This window comes from Lacerta agilis, chromosome 1 (assembly GCF_009819535.1).
Source record: "Lacerta agilis isolate rLacAgi1 chromosome 1, rLacAgi1.pri, whole genome shotgun sequence".
Classification (NCBI taxonomy): Eukaryota; Metazoa; Chordata; class Lepidosauria; order Squamata; family Lacertidae; genus Lacerta; species Lacerta agilis.
In genome coordinates, this window is record NC_046312.1 from 118,748,542 (window position 1) to 118,763,894 (window position 15,353).

General features: G+C 45.3%; 1 protein-coding gene across 3 annotated transcripts in view; it reads right to left on the reverse strand.

The window, feature by feature from the left end:
* Window positions 1-15,353, reverse strand: part of SLC39A10 (solute carrier family 39 member 10) — a 49,493-nt gene that overhangs the window by 11,217 nt on the left and 22,923 nt on the right. The window contains exons 1-5 of one of the 3 annotated variants that reach the window (XM_033168945.1): window positions 13,376-13,523; window positions 11,038-11,245; window positions 8,482-8,514; window positions 3,601-3,770; window positions 2,779-2,994 (exon numbers count right to left, since the gene is read on the reverse strand). In XM_033168945.1, coding sequence (XP_033024836.1) covers window positions 2,779-2,994; window positions 3,601-3,770; window positions 8,482-8,514; window positions 11,038-11,245; window positions 13,376-13,447 — 699 coding nt within the window. In that variant the 5' untranslated portion in view covers window positions 13,448-13,523. Of the gene's footprint in view, window positions 1-2,778; window positions 2,995-3,600; window positions 3,771-8,481; window positions 8,515-11,037; window positions 11,246-13,375; window positions 14,378-15,353 lie in introns of those variants that run through there. The other 2 variants (XM_033168935.1, XM_033168927.1) reach the window with 2 other exon arrangements.

The window sequence follows — 15,353 nt, forward strand, 5'->3', positions numbered from 1 at the left end:
CCAAGCGGTTGGGATTTGCCCCAGTTCTAGTCAAATAAAAATTAATTAAAAGGCAAATGTTCAAAGGAAGACAAAAATGTAACACAGATCCGTAACTTAGAAATCAGGCTAATTTGACATAAACACACACACCTTCAGGGAATTGTAACACAGAGGCTCTCTCTCTCTCTCTCTCTCTCTCATTTAATAGCTCCTTCAACTTGTAAAAGACCAAACGCGTGTAAAGACAAATCAGCTTCGGCAGCTCCCTCCTATGTTGAACACACTCTCTGATCCCAGCAGTTTGGGTTTATAGTAACAAGTCTGCCTGGGGAAGCTGCTCCTCTTTCGCAAGCCATCTTATGACCGCCTGAGCTTCTGACAATCTAAATCCCAATCCCTTTACCCTCTGGGAGAACAAATCAAGTCTGTTCAGCTTCTCGGGGCTGACGCCTTCACAGCACCCTTGCACACAACTGTTTGCTGCTGCAGCTGCTTCTAAAGCAGGAGAATTCCTAGGACAGACCCTCTTTGGCTTCAATGCCCATAGCTGCCTTCTAAGTTTCTAGGGGACCAGACAACTAGCCCCTGACAAGAACGAAAAACTAGACTGGGAGAACATGGTGCAACCACAAATAGCTACGCAGTAGGGTGGTTCTTTGGTAACCAAGTGCTAGTGGAGGAGATTAATGAGACTCTTGAAAGCAATACAAAACAAGAGATTTACACAGGAAAGGAGCAGAGCGTTCATCTCCCCTTGCAGCAGAAACTTTACTCCTCAGGGGTGTTTCACGGAGCAAGGGGTAGCCAACGTGGCGCCCTCAAGATGTTGCTGGGCTGTAGCATACTCTCCGGCTACCGGCCATGCAGGTTGGGGTGTGTGTGTGTGTGTGATGGGTTTGGGGACTCCCAACCATGTCAGGAGGGCACGGCGTTGACTGCCTATCTTGAGGAGTGTAAGGCAGTCAAAGTTGGAAAAACAAGTGAAATCAACAACCTAGACTTGCCCCCATACCAAAGCCAGTAATTCAATCAGTAATCAGGGAGTGGGGTGGAGTGGGGTGGGGTGGGAACCTTAGGACAAGAGCAAATATGATTGGATCCCGAACACTTTGGTACTCAGATGTTTTGGCCCCCGAACGCCAAAAACCCAGAAGCGAACGTTCTGGTTTGCGAACTTTCTTTGGAACCCGAACATCCGGCGGGGCTTCCGAATGGCTGCAGGAGCTTTCTGCAGCCAATCGGTAACCGCGCTTTGGTTTCTGAACATTTTGGAAGTCAAATGGACTTCTGGAACGGATTCCGTTCGGCTTCCAAGGCACGACTGTACTTGAGTGAGGTTGGGTATCTTGCTCTATTTTTTAAAAGGATGGAAAGATAACACTTGCAGCACAGACTGTTGTTTGCTTGTCTCACTGGGCATTGTTCCAGAAAGACACATTAACCTTAAAAAACAAACTAACAAAAAAAGCTCTAAAACAGATACCGTATTTTTTGCTCCATAAGACGCACTTTTTTCCTCCTAAAAAGTAAGGGGAAATACCTGTGCGTCTTATGGAGCGAATGGTGGTCCCTGGAGCTGAATTGCCATGGGGCCAAAAGCAAATTGTGCTTTTTATTTTACAAAGAGAAAAGGGAGTGTTGAAAGGACGCTCAGCAGCTGATCAGCAAGAGATCGGGAGAGAGATAAGAGTCCCCGGCTCCCTTTCAGCCCCGCCCTCCTTTGTTGAATGTGCTGCAGAGGGAGGTTGTTTGTTTCCCCAGGACATGTGACTGGCTGATTAGATTATCTGTCTGGAAACAGTAGAAATGGCTCCCTTTCCTTAGGATTTTTCAGAAATGTGAGTTAAACCCCATAAAAATGGGGCTTTTCCTCTTTGCTTTTCCCCCTTTGCAAAAAAAGCTGCAAAACCTTTAGCTGATCCTCAAAAAAAAAAAAAACCCTAGGGCTTTTCCCTTTGCAAAAAAAGCTGCAAAACTTTTAGCTGATTCTCAAAAAAGGCCCTTTGCCTTTGCAAAAACAGCAGCAAAACCTTTAGCTGATCCTCCAAAAAAAAAAAAAAAAACACCCCAAAACCCCAGGGCTTTTCCCTTTGCAAAAAAAGCTGCAAAACTTTTAGCTGATCCTCAAAAACAAAACAAAAAACAAAACAAAACAGGGCTTTTAGAGGAGGAAAACCAGAAAAATAATTTTTTTCTTGTTTCCTCCTCTAAAAATGAGGTGCGCCCTATGGTCCGGAGCGTCCTATGGCGCGAAAAATACGGTACTCATCACTTAAGTTGTTTTCAAATGTTTTCAAACTTTCACAGGAAGAGCTTTTTGCATATTATTGCCAAGTTTGGATGTTAAAAACGCTGGATCCACAACCTTTCAGTTGAAGAGCACAGGATTTCTACGCCTAAAGTCACACGTTCAACCTCCGGCGCCTCCACTTTAAAGAAACCCAGGTCAGATGTTCTGTATTTCATAACTCAGAAAGCAGCTGCCAGTCAGGGCAAAAGATAACTGGACTAGATGGTTCAGTGGTGTGATTCAGTGTCACACATACAGCAACTGGTCTGTTTGGTTGCTAACAGAACCTTGTTTAGGGTCAATGGCAACAAAATCTTTGTTGGGTCCATTGGGTTCTGCTGGCTGTTCAAACCTGGATACCTGCCAGAATTCAATTTTATTGGCTAGACTAGGTCAGCAGGCAATTTTGCACACTCTCCATTAATGGGTTTGTTTTAAAAGAGTTCAGATCTACTCCTCCCCACATCTTCATAGCACACCAGCATGGAAGAGATGTCAAAACATACCTTTTGTTTGTTGTAGTGCTTGAACATTCGTATGCAGTGCTCGATGATGAACAGGAGGTAAATTCCGCCCAGGGCCACCAGCCCTTTCAGCACAGCATCATACTCTTCTAGGAAACCCTGGACCGCTCCTCCGTTGCCGTGGGGATGGCCATGGAGATGCTGGTGCTCGTGGTGGTGCTCGTGGACCTCGTGGCTGTGGTTGTGCGCCCCTTGCGACTTAAGGGCGGGGGAGAGAAAGACATGCGGTGAGCACCCTCCAAAGTAAAAAGCCAGATCTACAAGATGCGTTGTGTTGCCCTTTGCAACCAGAAAAGAAACATCAGGTTTCTTTTTCCCTCTCGCACATGGAGATCGCACATTCTAGATCAGCCTGAGGGTCCATCTTGGAAGGGCCACCAGTCAGCGGTAGAGCATTCAGGTCCATTCCCAGGAATCTCCAGGTCGGGTAAGGGAAGATTCCCTTGCTGTAGTCAACACTGAGCTAGATGGACCAATGGTTTGACTCTGCGTAAGGCAGGTTTCCATGTCCCTATTCCAGCCTCCCCCAACCAGAAGCTGTTGGGACTACATTTCCCAGAATCCCTGACCATTATCAATGCTGGTTGGGGCCGATGAGAAACTACAGCCGTGTAACATCAAGCAGGCAGTGGGAAAGGCTGGCCTACTCTTGTTTTTATTCATTTCTTTTCGGAAAGCCGCCATCAGCAGACAAGTTAGCGGAGGCAACACGAGTTAAATGTGTGGATGTTTCTGCAAGTGCTTAAGGAGCTTTCGATGGAAAGGGAAGACACACAGAAGTGCAAGGGATGGGTTAGAACTCACATGTGGCAACAGATGAAGCAGTGCGTCTCCGCTCATTGTTCCTACAGCAATAGCAACCAGGAAGGTGAGGAGAAATTTGAAGCACCCTTGGTTAATGATAGGAATCAAGATCACACCTAGCAAGGACAGCAGGCTAATGACTGTGATAGAAATGATGCCACAAATCCAGGCTGTGGAAGTGGAGAGGGGGAGGAAAAAAGGAAAAAAAAAAAAACGTCAGGAAGCTTTTAAAGACATCAAAAGAACATTAAAAGTAATTGGTTACTGTTCAAAGGAAGGAAACTCTCTCTTAAGCAAAACGTGCCTACTATAAACTGAGATCTGAAATGCAAACCACCACGATGCATTTTTCACCATCTGCACGACAGGATTTTGTTGTTGCCGTTATTATTTTTTAATCCGTATGCTTTTGGTTACACACACCGTAGAAGTAATCTCTGGGGTCAAACTTTAATCTTGTTATAATACTTAGTGCAAATTTAACTCTACCCGAAAAGCTTCATTAGGGTAAATCCTAGAATAAGCGGGATACAGAACCCCAGGTTTCGCTGCCTACTTCAAACCCAGGGAAGATTTCTGGGGTCTCACCACTGAAAATTCTGGGCACAGAACTGACGTCCATTGCCTCCACCTGTCACAATTCCTCCCGGCATTTTACCACAACAAACCCTCTCAGTCCCAACAACAGCACACGAGCCTTTCCTTGAGGACAAGCAACCCTTCTAGAATTTAAAATCTATATAGCTGTAGATTATCACAAAGCACGAACCAATCTGAAAGCTCCTCTTGCATGCCAGCTTCCCAGAAGTCCCCCTTACCCTGAAAGCGGCGAGGTGCATATTATGAAGCTGACTGGAAAACGACGCTTAAAACAAGACCTTCAGAGGTACCCAACTTTGTGTAAGCAATAAGGTCTTTCCCTTCCCCTCCTCGCACCCTCTCACACCAACCTCTCCAGAAACCAGGGGGTGTTACAGATCATTGTGCACTTGATGTCTTACATGGCTACAGTGGATGAGAGAAAATATGTGGGATCTTGTGCTTGCAGCAGTTCAAGGTTCCCTGTCCCCTTGATTTCAAGCGATCGCATCTTCTACTGTGGCCCTGTATTGCCCCCGGTAGTCAACTGATCTCTCAAACCCTCTGAAGAGTCTTTTTTGGCAGTGCGGGGGACGGGAGGGGGTGAGGAGAATGGCTTGAGCTATAGCTTTGGGCACAACCAACACACTGCAGAATGGATTAGGAAGCTGAAAGTGGGAGCAGGTCAATCACTCCTACAGCTGCTGCCAAACCCAAAATCCCTCGTGACCAGTTATCCGCATGTCAGAGAATTGCACACCGTGATGGAATATTCAGTTTTATATGATGTTGCAGGGGGAAGGGGGGGGGGAAGAGACCTGACATGGCAGTGCTGCTTCTCCCGGCACCATCTAGCTCAACGTTTAATTACGCGACACTTTCTAACACCAGCTTGTAACAGAAAAGTAATGGAATCAACAGGACCCATGCATCCGGGCCAGGGTTTCCCAAACTTGGGTCTCCAGCTGTTTTTGGACTACAGCCCCCATCATCCTTAACTAGCAGGACCTGAGGTCAGGGATGATGGGAATTGTAGTCCCAAAACAGTTGGAGACCCAGGTTTGTGAACGAGTTCCTTCATGGGCCCCACTGCCTCCTAAGCTGTTTCCCGGATGCAAGGAGGAGAAGCAACATCATAAAAGCGGGGGAGAAAAGAGGCACAAGGGTGCTTATAGCCTTTAGGAAGGAACACTCAGTCTCCTATAGGAAACAATGTGGAGGGAAAAGCCATGCTGAAGGCTGGCTTGGGAGCATCCAGGCTTCGACCCCCAAACACTGGCAAATGAATAGCTGGCACCCTCAGCTTAAATGAATCCCACTGAGGTCTGTTCTGCAGTTGTTAAGAGGGGTGTTTGGTTCAATGAGGGTGCCATTAAGAGGGGAATTTAAATATATATTTCATACAGCATCTTTGAATAGAAGCATCTTATTGCCAGAAAGCTTACAGGAGGCATATTAGGCAAAACACACAGGCTAGGAAGGAGACAGAAGCTGCCAACAGAAGGGAGAAACTGGGTCACGATCCACTGTGGGCATCAGAAAAGGGTAGGAGAAGTGTGAAGAGGCTGAAGGAGGCAGGAGTCTGAGGAACACTGGGGGGGGGGGGTGGCAGAGAGAAGAAACAAAGAGAACCAAGGGAAGAGCAGACCAGGGAGGAAGAGGGGTAAAGGAAGAAGTTGGCATCAAAGAAAACACTGTGTGAAGCAAAGCTAGGCCAGAATAAGACTGGGGTGTTGGGAGGCCTTTACCCATCTTAATGGCTTGGCTTCATTTCCACATTCAGAGTTACCTTGCTAGGGTAAGTATTCCTAAATAAAGATGAACCACTAGCAGAGTGCCAGCAATTATTTCATTTGATAGCAATTAAAAGAAATAAATAGAAAGCAACTCAAGAACCGTTAAGCGTTTTTAGCCGGAGACTGAGAGGAGGCATGATAGCCATCTTTCAATTATCTCAAGGGCTGTCACACGGAAGGATGGATGGAGCAAGCTTGTTTTCACCCTGCTCTGGAGGTTAGGACTCAAACCCATGGCTTCGAGTTACAAGAAAGGAGATTCTGACTAAACATCAGGAAGAACTTTCTGACAGGAAGAGCTGTTTTGACAGTGGAACCTTCTCCCTTGGGAGGAGGCTGTGGGCTCTCCTTCATTAGAGGTTAGATGGCCATCTGTCATGGAGGCTTTAGTTGAGATTCCTGCATTGCAGGGGGTTGGACCAGATGCCCCTTGGGGTGCCACCCAACTCTACAATTCTATGATTCTGTACGACAGATCATTTTGCAAATGCAGGATTGTGCTTGAAACTCACAAGTGGCAAAATAGATCGCTTCCAGACATCTTCTCGGGACTGCAACGTGCTGGAGTTAATTTTTATTTGGGCTCTAAACAAAACAAAACACCAGCTATTCTGAAATGCACCAAAATGTCCGCCACTAATTTTGCAAAATTAGGTCACTTAAAGCATGGATGGTCTTCAAGATTACTTATTCATCGGTTCCCTCCCTCATTATCTAGGCAGAAAATCCTTCTTTTAAAATGAAGCACTCATCTGTGGAAACTTTCTAATTAACTGGGTTCTAAGGCATATGCACGATGACAGGGGTTTCTTTTGGTGTGTCTGGGGTGGTGGTGGGGGAGATTGGTTTACACACAATTTCAACATTTTAATTGGCAGAAAATGCCTAGCAGTCTTTTCATAAACTCTCCTGGCAATTAAACGAGGGTCAACTCTGGCTAAAACATGTCTACCCGGAGAAACAACTGATTTGCTACCATATTCAGCGTATACAGTATTTGCTGAATCTTTGAACAAAGTTAATGAGATAGTAGCTGTGCCACTAAAGGAGAGTTATACACAACAAGTTAACCTTTCTTAATGATGCCACAGCCATTAAAATTAATTACCGGCAGCGCATCGTTTCTGACAATTATTAACATACATCAGAACATACTTAATTTGTGCTTTATTTCTAAGCGAATAAGGGCAAAATGCATAATCAATAGTCACCATTAGCAGTAGCATTCTTTTCAAAATAAGGGCAATTCCTTTCAAGTGATTCTAAGATTACAGCAATTGCACTAGGCTCTGGAAACAGAATGTAGTTGGCAGTTCTGCTATGCATAATGGCGCACAGAGGATTGAAAATAAAATGCTTGTCTCTTAAAAAATTTCAAAGTATGTGCCACAGTGGTTTACCTGCCAGCCTTCAAGCATTCTTCATGCATGGAGATGGGATTTTCCTCCCAGTGGGTTCTCTCAGGAAATCTTTCCCTGTTCACACTTTTTACTTCCACTTTTCTGAGTCACTGGAAAATGCCAGTCTTGTCCCTGTGTACACGGGTGGGCATGCAAAGCCCAAAAATTCTGCCTAGAGGTGTACCTGGTCGACATGGCCATACTTGACTGGAGGGATCCACCATCCATGTCAACCGCCCCTGATTCCATAGTGTTAAAAAGCAGGGGACGATTCCATTGTGAAAATGACAGCTATTCCCCATCATTATCCTTGCTTTTGCAAGTTTTACGATTACTGTGGGATAGCTCAGTTGGTAGAGCATGAGACCCTTCATCTCAGGGTCATGGGTTCGAGCCCCACGTTGGGTGCATTGCAAGGGGTTGGCTAGATCAGGGTTTCCCAAACTTGGGTGCCCAGCTGTTTTTGGACTACAGTTCCCATCATTCCTGACCACTGGGTCCTGCTAGCTAGGGATGATGGGAGTTGTAGTCCAACAACAGCTGGAGACCCAAGTTTGGGAAACTCTGGACTAGAGGATCCTTGTGGTCCCTTCCAACTCTAAGATTCTATTTAGAGAGAGATTATCTACAGCACAATCCTAGCCATCTCTACCTGAATTCAATGCAGTTTAATTACGCTAAGTGGGGATAGCATAACATCCTTGGAGAGTAAACGCCACATTTCATGTTTATGTTCTCTATTTGTTTCCTCTCTCATATCTCCATTGCTACTCTTAATTAATCGTCCCGATTTGGGACTTGGGATCTGACTCTTTGACAACTCAAGGGTCTTTCTCCTGCAGGCCAGACTGTGTTTCCATGCTACACCAGACAGAGCCGGGAAACTTGATGCCTTCCAGATTTTGCGGGACTACAACTACCATTGTTCCTGACCGTTGGCCATGCTGGCTGTTGGGTCTGCTGGGACGTAGGAGTCCAATTTTTTTTTAAGAGGGCTGAAGCTTCCCCAGACATGTGCTACTCACTTTTCACAAGAAGAGTAAGGGGGTGGGGGGCAGAGGGAAACAGGTGCAAGTTACTCCACTCGGACATTAGCTGATACTAACCTGCAGCTCTTGGGACTTCCTCTTGCTCAGAAGCTAGGGTGAACGGAGAGGAGATGTTAAGTATGCAAGCTGGTGTGCTGTCTTAGCCTTCAAGCTATTCGGGCCTCTCTCTCCACAAACTGGCACCACCCTATTCTAATTTAGCAGACTTGCTGATTTCAGAACACCAAGTTACTGCTTGAAAGTAGCCAGCAAATGTTTGAATTCTAGTCCAATGGACTTCTTTCTAGGTTTGGCAAAAAAAAAATTTTTTTTGAAAGCACTAAGAAGATCTCAATTATAGGGTATTACCCTGAGCTTATGAACCTATATGAAATGCAAGTAGGAAAACAAAACCTGCCAATTCTGGGCAACTTTAGGTGCTCTATTCTTAAAATGTTAGTAATGTTCAGGCATCTGTTTAAATTTTGGCATAGGGGCAGGAGTATCCATGCAATGTAACACCACCTGGGTGTGTTAGGGCCCACCTGACTTTCCCACGTTGAGCAGGTTAGATCTGGAGGGTGCTTTTACTTGTGTTCACTTCAACGCCAGCAGAAACCTTCGCGCAGTAAGTGACCCTGAAAAAGCAGGGTCCCCTCATCATGTGGAGGGTTCTATTTGCATTGAAGGTAACACAAACAAACAAACAAACAAACCACCCTGCAGCCTTCCCTGCTTGACAAGAGGTCAGAGCCGATGCCCATGAAGACAAAGGGGGCCTAAGCTGCATGCACAGCCGCTGCCCCCATCCCATTTAAGCATCACAGATTTAGCTGAACACCTGAACACAGCTATTGTGCATGGGTTCCTCGTCTGGAAGTCCGGCTTGTGGAAACATCACCCGGCTACAGGTAGATGAGTCTGGAGGAGAAAATTTGTCACCCTGAAGAGGTCAATGCAAACAAGCTGTGACTATGTCTAAAGACCTCCCTCGGTTAAAGAATTGCTATTTTCTAAAGGCCGTTGGCTCACTTTGTTCTGTCGAGGAAAGCAAAAGCTGCCAACTCAAATAAACCTTTTAGCCTGATCAAGAACACGGGCAGGTCACTGCCACAACTGAAAGCTGGTACCCACCAGATCGGATCATGTCAAAGGTATCTTTTTTGGGGAGATGCCTTTGATTAGTCGCTGATGGTATGTGAGGTGTTCTGATAGGGTCTCTCTTTTTCTCTTATTGAAGAGGAACAGGACATTTTAATGCCACCATCATCACAGAGATGTCTGAGGAGGGGATTTATTTACTGAAAATGTATTGTATTGTAAATGTATTGTAACTTCTGTGTGTGTGTACACCAGAGCTGGTACCCACAAAATTGTTACTCTGTAATGTGCTGCACAGGCAGACCCACACCATACATTTGAAGCACATCCAACGCATGTTTAAAGCCCATTACATTCACCAAAATATCCTGGGAACTGTAGTTGCCCTTCCCCCCAGAGAGCTGCAGCTCCCAGCACCTTAACAAACTACAGTTCGCAGGATTCCCTGGGGGAAATCATGTGTTTCAAATGTGAGCCGAATGTGCTTTAAACATGCATTGTGGATCTGTATTTTAACGGTGGTGACTGCCTCTCTGTGAGAAGCGATTCAAGCGTGGTGGGCTAGTAGATCAGAGGATTTTGTCTGCACAAAACAAAACTGGCTTGCTTTGGCGTGGAAGAAATCTTCCAATCTGCGCGGCAAAGCCACTGCGGAACAACCAGCCGGCTGTCTGGAAGCAGATGCATCAGGGGAGCCTTTAAAAACAGAAGAGTTTCATGTGCAATGGCCCTCGGACAAAGGATTTAAAAAGCAACACTGGCTAATAGGTGGCTGAAGGCGCTTGGGCTGGTTGCCTACAGCAGGGAATGCTCTGTGTGAACAAATGTCAACAAAAACTCTGAAGTCCTGGGGCACACAGGATTCTGTCCTGCATCTATTATCACGAAGTACTGCAAACCTGAAGACTGTGAGGCCCAATAGGCTAGGATGCTACCCTTCTCTCAGGAGAGGTGTGTCTTTCCTCTACTCAAAGCAGTGAAGTTGCAATGGATGCAAGAAAGGGAGCCTTCAGCAGAAGCTCTGAAGTGGGAGAAACAGTAATTCTACGGAACTCATATGCCTGTTCAGAGGTGGTTTCTAATATTTTAAGTGGCCTGACTTGACCTTAGAACGATGACGAAACAAAGCTGTCATAATGTGTGTTACCAAGTAAAGCAGGGGTCAGCAACCTTTTCCAGCCCTGGGCCGGTCCACCGTCCCTCAGACCATGTGGTGGGCCAGACTATTATTTTTTTTGGGGGGGGGGATGAATGAATTCCTATGCCCCACAAATAAGCCAGAGATGCATTTTAAATAAAAGGACACTTTCTACTCATGTAAAAACATGCTGATTCCTGGACCGTCCACAGGCCGGATTGAGAAGGCGATTGGGCCGCATCCAGCCCACAGGCCTTAGGTTGCCTACCCCTGAACTAAAGTGTCCGCATCAGATCTTAACAATACAAAACATCATTAACAAGGCTGAAATAATAAATCAAAGATGCAAGTTCTCCCCGTTTCTTTGACAGAACTCTTATCACAAATCTCCTCACCCGATGCGCCGGTTTTCTCCATGTTCCCAATCGATGCATTTCTTCCTTTATTCAAGTCTTCAATCACCAGATCTTCATAATGTTTAATACAAAGTCTCCTGTCAATCTGATACAGCAATGCTGGGCACAGATATGTAAACAAGCTGGGGGAAATGGGAGAGGTGGGATGAAGGCCGTAATGTGCTAGCAGCTGAGTGAAGTTTAAACACTGCAAAAAAAGGAAAAAGTCAGGAAGAAGGCAATTATTAACACTGGTCAGGATAGTTCCCATTTGGAAGCAAGGGGGTTGTACGAAACACAAAAGTCTTAATAAGTTGAAGGAGAACACGCTCCAAAAAGGTGCAAAAGAAAATTGAGAATTTGGCACAATAGTAGGAGCGAGAAGGAAAAAAGCCGTATTAAGAAGGCATGCAGTTTATTGAAGAACATTGACAGTAGAGGAGCAAAGCAGAGAGAGAGAGAGAGAGAGAGAGAGAGAGAGAAGAGAGAGCTGAGCTCAGCTGACAAATAAGCAACTTTTTGTTCCTCCTCTTTTTAAACTCTTTCCATTCTAGCTGGATCTGTACCTAAGAGCTAAAGCCCGAGTTTGCTTTCTTCTCTTCCCTCCCAATCCCTTTTCCTTTTGTGTTATGTGTTTAAAGGCTGGCCACACACCATACACTCAAAGCACATTTAAGCAACATTAGCTCCCCTGAAGAATCAGGGTAACTGTAGTTTGCTAAGGGTTCTGGGAACTGCAGCTCTGTATAGGGGGTAAAACTACAGTTCCCAGAACTGTTTGGGAGAAGCCACAAACTTTAAATGCATGGGGTGCACACCACCTTAAACTGTTGAGACTGAGGGCATAAACTGTCTTACTATTACAGATATGGGAGCTGGAGAGTGGGGTAGATGTGTCAATTAATTAAATGAGTACCCATTATTTTATTTATTTGTGCCTGGTGTTTCTGAGAATTTTAAAGATTAAACCGGAAATTATGCGAACACGGTGTTTCGTGAAATCCTTCCAGAGGAGCAGAAATATAGTTTGGGTCTGCCAAAGATGAAATACTAATTATTACAGCTGGAAAAAGACACAGGGAAAACCTGATCCGATGGTGGAAGAAAAGTTTCCGCAACCTGGGAATTTGAAGCCATGGGTTTTTAGCTTTCTGTATTTTATCTGGGTTGTTTTAATTAGCGCAAGCCACTTTGGATCCCAGTTTGGGGGAAAAGACAGAGAATATAAACAAATGATAATGGCAATAATCATATCTTTACAAACCTGGTTTTCAAACCTGCGGATCATTGCAGCTGGACTGGTGTTCACACACTAACACCACGTCCTGTAGAATTCTATCAGTTATATCATATCTGCACCATCGGAATGAATTTCGGGAACCAAAATGCTTTCTCTGTGCAGCCCAAGCAGGAGCAGTGAGCAACGTCATAGTTCATTGCTGCAGCTTGTCTTCACTTACCCCACCCCACTGCCCTGCTCACGGTTGTGAAGAATATCCCTACGTTGTGAATGGTCCGTGTCACCATTAAGAGAAAAAAAAAGAGGTAGGAATAGGCCAATATATGTGTGGACTGTCCCTGGATCAAGTGACTTTTCTTCTCAAAGCTCTTAACCTAGCTCAGGGTTGTCATCTGAACTAGCCAGATGTTTTCACTGACAATCAATCGGTTAGTCCATCATTCGAAAAACAAGGCTTTAGAGCAGTTGTTCCCAACCTTTTTTTGGCCATGCCTCACCTAAGCATCTCTAAAATCCTAATGCCTCTCTCGCCCCACTCCCCCCAGGACAAATAATTATTATTATTCAGAACGTGAACTCCTATTCATGTGGAGGAAACCTAAAAGGCCATTAACTTGGTCTAAACAAACTTCCAAATTGCCCCCCCTTAAAAATCAAATTGCCCCCCTTGTGGGGCATATGCCCCACGTTGGGAACCATGGCTTTAGAGACATCTCACCCCAAAATGGCAACCAGACACTCCATTTCAGCGACTGTAGCCTTGGTTTAAGGAGCCTTTTGGCGCCTGGTTTACGTATATCTGAGCTTCTAACACTCAGCCATAGACATACAGTGGTACCTTCGGTTGCGAACGGGATCTGTTCCAGAGGTCCGGCCGGATCCCGAGGTTTTCGCAACCGAGGATCACTGTTCTGCACATGTGTGTGCGCGCGCGGGGGGGGGGGAGAGACCGCTTCTGCACATGTGCCGAAACCCGGTCCGATACTGTAATGTGACGTTTACGTAACCAGAGGGTTACTTAAGCCGAGGTGCTACTGTACTAGTTCTTTTGCCTGTGTGCTCCTTTGCATCCCAGGCCTTATCAGGCTTAACACTGACCTCTTCGTGGTGGTGCTCATCTCCATTATGGTCCTTGTGAGGATGTGCCGAGAGGACGGCACGCTTCCTCATGCCAATCTGCCCCTCGTGCTTCCTGCCACGGCGATGCCCGTCTCCACTGGCGGGATTCGGATCCGGATGCCCGTGGGCAGCATGAGCGTGCGAGAGGGCCGTGTCCTGCGCGTGGCTGTTTTTGTGAACCCGGTTGTGTCCGTGCTGCTTGGTGGACTCGTGGCTGGGAGTAAAGCCTTGTTCCGCCTCCACCGAAGCCCCGCTTCTCTTCTTCCTTTCCTTCCGCGTCCTCCTGTTGTCTTTGTGCGACTTTTCGGGCTGCTCTTGAGTCATGTTGGTCTCCGTCGAAGGTTCGTGGCTGGGCCCCCTGTGGTCCTTGGCGCTGGTGGAATCGTTATGGGAGTGGCGAGTACCGTTGCGGCCGAGGTGATGGAGCCGGTGCCTGTGGTCATTGTGGTCGTGAGTGTGTTTGCTGTCAGATTTTAAAGATGGCTCTGCTGCTTCTTTCTCGGGGTCACATTTCCGTTTTCTTTTGGCAGGCCTTTCGTTCGTGGTCTGGTTCTCTGAGTGAGTATGGGAATGAGGAGGGTGGTGGTGGGGATGGGAATGGGAATGCCTTCCTTCTTGTACTTCTATTGCATCTAAGTGAGATACATGATTGTGGCCAATGTCCTCATGATTTATTTCCACTACTTTCACTTCTCCCAGGCCCAGGCTTGTCAGCAATTTCTCCAGGCCGAAAAACGAGAGCGTTCCATTTTCGCCGTAGCGGTCAAAGAGTTTTTCAATGTAGTATTTCTGTTTCTCTTCAGCTTTCTCCGAGATCTGATAGTCGTTGTGGTTGTGGCTATGCGGTTGTGACGCTGCGGTTGTGACCTCGGCACTTTCGTCATGTCCATCTTCGTGGCAATGGTGGCATTGATGAAAGACAAACGTTAGCAAGCAAATGAGGCAAAATTGTGTGTGCATGTGTACCTTCATTTCTGTTTTCTGAAAGAAAAGGAAAGAAAACACTTGGCTATTCATTTAGACCCTGAACTATTTCTGACAATAAATGACTCCAGAGCTGCATGGTTTCTGCAAGATCCAATACAAACCTTCAAAACCAAATCAAACAGCAATTACCTTTTAAACCACCACCTATTCATTTGCAGTAGGCAAAACCTCTCAAGAAAGCCTTGCAATTATCTTTACGGTTGGAGTTTCTTAAAGGATTTTTACAAGGTGCAAGGTTAAGGTATAAGCTTTTCTAGGCTAGCATCTACGTTGTCAAAGGTATCTGGAATCTAACCCATAAAAACTGGTATCACAAAAGTGTGTATTTTTCAGTATTTAAGGTGCCACTGAACTCTTAATTGTTTCTTTGGCAAGACAGATTATTACAAAACAAAATAAAATAAAAAATAAGGAATTTTTTTATTTTATTTTGTTTTGACTATGGCAGACCAACACGACTACCTACCTGTAACCAGATTATTACAGCTATTCCTATGGAATTTATTGGCCACATTTGAAGTAGAAGATCACAAAAGAAAGCAAAAAAGTGAACTGAAATGTATGTTCAAACTCTAGGCCATTCAGGCTCTTTACCTATAGAAAAGCAATCAACATTTGAAGTCTCTATATAGTACACGAAATCTCATACCAAGAACAAACTTAGTTGGTCTCTAAGGTGCTACTGGAAGGAATTTTTTATTTTATTTTGTTTTGGCTATGGCAGACCCACACAACTACCCACCTGTAACCAGATTATTACAGCTATTCCTATGGAATTTATTGGCCACATTTGAAGTAGAAGATCACAAAAGAAAGCAAGAAAGTGAACTGGAAATGTATGTTCAAACTCTAGGCCATCCAAGCTCTTTAACTATAGTAAAGCAATCATAATTTGAAGTCTCTATATAGTACATTGGCTAGCCATCCATCCATTTCTTTGATGTCACACACACCGGAGGTTCAAACAAAA